The following is a 6,090-nucleotide window of genomic DNA, read 5'->3' on the forward strand; positions in this document are numbered from 1 at the left end:
CTATGTGCTACAGAAGAAATGGGGAGGGCCTGCTTGTAAACAGAATGTTTCTCACTTCCTATATAAACAATAGAGCACTTCTTAAAATGTAGTGTTTGCAATTAACAGTTATTTTGTGCCTGTAACTTAATTGATAACTAAAAGTGTAGCCTCTTTTTTTAACTCTATTTTAATATTTCTTCTCCTCTTGAATTTAGATAACATAATCCATGGATAAAGTGGGAAAGATGTGGAACAATTTCAAATACAGGTGCCAGAATCTCTTCAGTCATGAGGGTGGAAGCCAAAATGAAAATGTGGTTGTGAACTCCAGTAGTTGCTCATCTGCTAAAGAGAAAGCCATCCAGATAACTGATTTGGCTCAACAACAACAACCCAGTAGCCCTTTGAGAGAAAACATTGCTTTGCAATTAGGTTTAAGCCCTTCCAAGACTTCAGCAAGGCGGAACCAAAACTGTGTCACGGAAATCCCTCAGATTGTTGAAATAAGCATTGAGAAAGAGAATGACTCGTGTGTCACCACGGGAGCTAGGCTTGCTCGAAGGGACTCCTACTCTCGGCATGCCCCTTGGGGTGGGAAGAAGAAGCATTCCTGCTCTACCAAAACCCAGAGCTCCTTGGATACTGAAAAACGAATTGGTAGAACACGAAGTGGTTTGCAGAGGAGGGAGAGGAGGTACGGGGTGAGCTCTGTCCATGATATGGATGCAGTGTCAAGCAGGACAGTAGGTAGCCGTTCTCTGCGTCAGCGTCTGCAGGATACCGTTGGGCTGTGTTTTCCCATGAGAACTTACAGCAAGCAGTCCAAACCTCTGTTTTCCAACAAAAGAAAGATCCATCTCTCTGAACTAATGCTTGAGAAATGCCCTTTTCCTGCAGGCTCAGATCTGGCTCAGAAGTGGCATCTGATTAAACAACACACAGCTCCTGTGAGTCCTCATTCAACTTTTTTTGACACATTTGATCCTTCCTTGGTTTCCACAGAAGATGAAGAAGACAGGCTCAGAGAGAGACGTAGACTTAGTATTGAAGAAGGGGTTGATCCCCCTCCCAATGCCCAAATACATACTTTTGAAGCTACAGCACAGGTTAATCCATTGTATAAACTGGGACCAAAGTTAGCCCCTGGTATGACTGAGCTGACCGGGGACAAAAACCTCACACCTCCAGGGAACTGTGACTCTGAAGAGGACACAACAACGCTCTGTCTGCAGTCACGCAGGCAGAAGCAGCGACAGGTGTCTGGAGAGGGCCATGGCCATATCAGTAGGCAGGGGGCTTGGAAAGTGCACACTCAAATCGATTACATCCATTGCCTTGTGCCAGACTTACTTCAGATCACAGGTAACCCATGTTACTGGGGTGTGATGGACCGCTATGAAGCAGAAGCACTTCTGGAGGGTAAACCCGAAGGCACTTTTTTGCTCAGGGATTCTGCGCAAGAGGACTACCTCTTCTCTGTGAGCTTCCGTCGTTACAACCGATCGCTACACGCACGCATTGAGCAGTGGAATCACAACTTTAGTTTCGACGCCCATGATCCCTGTGTGTTTCACTCCTCCACGGTTACAGGGCTTCTGGAACACTACAAAGACCCTAGCTCTTGCATGTTCTTTGAACCATTACTTACTGTATCTCTGAACAGGACTTTCCCCTTTAGTCTGCAGTATATCTGCCGGGCAGTAATCTGCAGGTGCACTACGTACGATGGAATTGATGACCTTCCTCTACCCTCAATGTTGCAAGACTTTCTCAAGGAGTATCACTATAAACAAAAAGTCAGGGTGCGATGGCTGGAGCGGGAACCTATAAAATCCAAGTAAAAAGAAATCAGAATAAGCTTCTAGAATATGCTTTTTTTTGTGTGTTACAGTTTAACTGCAGCAAGCGCACCAACAACGTCTAGCTTTTCTGCAATATCCTATTTAAGCTGAGTGTTAGTATCCTGTCAGATGCTGCCTGCTGTTAATCAAACTAAGTTGTGATGCCTCTTGGAAACAATAAGCAGACACAATTCTGCACGTTTTTCATCAAGGCCTAATGAAAATATTTTTGCTAATTTCTAAATATTTTTGTTTCCCTTTTCGAGCTGTAGTAATTGGATGAAGAAACTATGAGGCATTTTCCATGGGGCATTCATGTAATGCTAAGAAAGGCTTTAGTAGAGGAGCATTTTTGCTAATATTGGAAATATTTTTATAGAATTATCTTCTTGAAAGCTCTCCACTACTCAAAGTACTGATTTAGCTCACAAACAACTTCCCAAATACTAGCAAATTAAGACTATTTTCCTTTAATGAACAGTTCATTAGAAGCAGTCCATTAAGAGTTAATGGTGCTTTCATGCTAACAGATGAATCATGCATTTCTCAGTATATAAGGTTTCCTAATCATTGAGACTTGAATATGCCTGCTCAGTACTGTAATTCTATTTTAAACACTTGGAGATTTAAGTGGCATTGTTAGCAAAAGTAATACTGTTTTGGACAGTTAGGTACCTTCCAGTGTGAATTACTGATTCAGTGACAGGACAGGGGATTAGATTATTGCCATGAAACAAAAGGTGGTGTTTTTCCTAAACAGAATTTGGTGGCCTGACTGCAAGTAACTGACAATGGAAGGTAATAGTGAAGAGAAAAATAATGTTTAGTTATTTAAAGTCATCTGATATTTTTATGGAGAAAATTACAAGTGGTTGAATTATTATAACCAGAACACAAAATCTGACATATCTGAAATAAATGTCAGGTTTCGAAGGTACTGTTACACTTTATTTGTAAATACCTTTCCATTTGCGCTTTTGAAGATACCTTGAAGTAATATGCACTGATGATAGTTCCAACAGATCGCTTAGAAACAAGATTCTAAGTTCTGTTTGCTTATTTAATTAGAGATGGAACTGAAAATAGTTCTGTCTTGGATGGTTTTGCACTAAAATTTTATTGGAATGCCCTGACCCCTGTTCCATGTTTTGTACCAATTCCGAGTGCTCCCTAGTTTCTTTACCAGCTGCTACAGTGTGTTATTACTTACTTCTCTATGGCAGTGACCTGTGCGAGGTAGGGAACATTTTGGCTGCAAGTACAATAAACGTTATTCTTGTATGCTACACTAACCCTTCTCTTGATGTATTTTTCTGCTTGCTGTGCCTTGTTCTGGCTTTTTGTGCTAATAAAGTACAGTATGTTCAGTGTTATACTTGTATATCTGCTCTGTTTTTATATATTCACGTAACTTGTAGCAGTTAACTGAATTTTTAATAGGCTTTTCTTAGTACTTAGTATAGGTAACGCACAGACACTGTGCAGTTGAAGACTGGTTAGTCAGCACACCATAGTCCTGGGTTTTGTTACTTGCTTGTCAGAAACCTGGCGGTGTACACCCTTCAATAAGGTTTCTGTAGTCACTGCAAGGTGATGGACGTGTCTGCAGGCATAGAGCATTTTGCAGGTTTTTGTAATGTAAAGGATAAACGTTAAGCAGAAAGTATTCTAAAACTTTTATCAATCCCCTTTAATGGTTGCTGAAGGTGTTTCAGCTTCTTATATTGGCTAACTGCTAAGCTTTTGATACTCCCCACTGCATAAGGAATGGTTATTCCTGTAAATTGACAGTACAGCAGTGGCATTTGTTCACTTTTTGACTATTTTAATAAATAGATGTATGCGCAAACTGGCCAAATGTCCTGTTTTTACCAAAGAATACTGTCAATTTATGTTGAGGTCTTTTCTTTTTAGTGGAAAGAGTAGAGAGGTGCAATTTCTGTTCTATCAGATATTTATCCCAAGCTATGATAAACCAAAGTATATTTGACAACTTCATCTGAACTTAATGTGTACGTTTATGTTGGTAGAGCTTAAAACCTTTACATCAGTGGTGTCGTTGTTTTCCTTGAGCTCACAATGCACCTGTAGGAGAATGATTTAAGTAATTTTTGTAATGACTGGAACAGCACTAAGTGGAAGCTCATACTGCAAGGGGTTAATCTGAAGCACCCAGAAAGCACTTTAAAACATGTGTTTATATGCTTGTGGAAAATCTGTGATCCCGTTATGCATTCTTTGTAGTAGCTTATCTTTCATGTGTTAAAAAGACTTAAACTGTTATAATGGAACTTTGTTTAGAGTGTGTAAATACCAAGTTTATGTAAGTATGTGTACAAATGTGCTAATGGTCACTTAAGTTTCGAATTGTGTGTGTCATTGGATATGCAACTCCTGGTTTCAAAACTGCTCGAAGCATAAAAAGCAGAAAAACAAAGTCACCAGCATGAAATTGCACCCAAGTGTACCTTCACTGTGTCGTTCTCACTGTTCCCTCAGTTGGATCTGAATTCCAGATGAGTTTACTTTAAATCTTGCTTTCAATATTACTATCGTGCAGTCAGCCTGCAACCAAGCTTTGTCCCAATGTGGGGACCTGTTTTTTGTTTACACCAGTTGCAGTTCCTTGTCATGAAGTAGCTGATGAGATTCTAGCTGTGACATTATCAATGTGGTCAGGAATACACGTTCATTTCATTTTTTATCATGTGGTGAAATCTTTGGAGAAAAAAAAGAAAGAAATAAAAACCCCAAACCCTTATCTCAGAAAGTTTGCTCTTGCATTTGTGTAAATAATCTTTATGGAGAGGGTTTATAGCTTCCTTAAAGCACACACAAAAGGAATGATCTATTTCTTTACAACTGCTTTAAAGCTTTGCTTCACTGAAATGTACAGAATAACTTGCTAGAGTGGTTATGCTAAAAATAATCATGTTTTAATTTATAGTAGGCTTGAGCGTTGGCTACTCAAGTTGCAGTAATGAGCACATTTTTGGTTCTAAAGGCATTAAAACATTGGTATGTTGAGAATGCAATTCCAGCTTTCTGTTTGAGGAGTATACCTTAACCTTCTGATTTCATTTAGACTATTTTATACATGTGATCTTCAAAGATGTGCACAAACCACTGATAGGATTCAATGTAATAAGTTATGGGAGAGTGATTCTAATCTGATTTGGTTACATGACAGATAAGTATTTGAGGCTCGGTCTTGCAAAATGCTGTGTCAAGGTGATTGTCCTTTCTGCAGGAAAGGCTATAGGAAGGGCTTACTCAGTAGGACTGTTTTGCAGAAAGTCTGTCAAAGATCTTTGACGAGATTGGAAAAGAACGGGGGATGTGGGGGGTACTATGTGTGAATTAAGATCTTGGAATACTCAGCACAACTTGATGTTTTCGTTCCTTAAAAATACACACGTCGTTATATTTTTGAAGGTTGGCAACAGCACCAGTTTACCAACATATGGAAATTACATTTTCCATATAACATGCTGTCTAGCATTGGGAAACTGCTGTGTAAGTAAAACTATCCGTAATGCACTGACATACAGCGTGTGGAGTTTTCTTACTTTGACTGGATCATTGTAGAACAATTGTAATTTAAAACATTAGGACATTAAATCCAGAAATCGATCATTATGTCCCTATGGAGTTGGAGAGAAGTAACTATACTGTATTTCACCTGTACATGAGGGTCTACAGGTTGGGATACCTTATCAGCATTGAAGGCATAGCTGTTCTGAAAACACTTAAAGAGTAGACGCTTGTCCGGGTATTACTTGTTAGAATTAATCTTCATTTAAGAAAGTAAGTTATAAAGCTGTGGTTGCATTTATGTACTTTGAATTTTGTGTATTTGAAGATTTGTTGCTCACAAGTTGATGGTCTTCAAATCAGAAGCATGCAGTCTTAGACCTGTCTGTGTATCCATAATGTTTGACAAAGATGAATTAAGCCCTTTCTGGATGTCCTCCTGGCAGTCACTCTTATCCGTAAGTCCCTATTTAAGGTTCTGCACTACTTGGAAACAAGCAAAGATTCTGAATTTATCTGATGCAAACCAGGTTTACTTTACTCTCCATCAACTACCCAGAATATTTGCAGAATACTCTAAAGCTTGTCTCTGCTGCAGAGTTGCATGTAAGACCAGACGTGTGAAATGAGAAGTTGCCGAGTACCAGAGAGATGAATATGCAGGGAGCATGTGGGGGTTTTCTGGTTTAGATGAACTGCCTCTTCTGTGATTCTTTCCAAAATAACAATATTT

The 6,090-nt window shown here is 39.3% G+C and overlaps 1 protein-coding gene across 1 annotated transcript; it reads left to right on the top strand.

The window, feature by feature from the left end:
- Positions 1-202: 202 nt before the first annotated feature.
- SOCS5 (suppressor of cytokine signaling 5) lies at positions 203-4,593 on the top strand. Its single transcript, XM_034061009.1, has one exon. It carries the CDS (start codon positions 210-212, stop codon positions 1,821-1,823), a length of 1,614 nt encoding a protein of 537 aa, XP_033916900.1. The 5' UTR covers positions 203-209; the 3' UTR covers positions 1,824-4,593.
- Positions 4,594-6,090: the final 1,497 nt, after the last annotated feature.

This window comes from Melopsittacus undulatus, chromosome 3 (genome assembly GCF_012275295.1).
Source record: "Melopsittacus undulatus isolate bMelUnd1 chromosome 3, bMelUnd1.mat.Z, whole genome shotgun sequence".
NCBI classification, from domain to species: domain Eukaryota; kingdom Metazoa; phylum Chordata; class Aves; order Psittaciformes; family Psittaculidae; genus Melopsittacus; species Melopsittacus undulatus.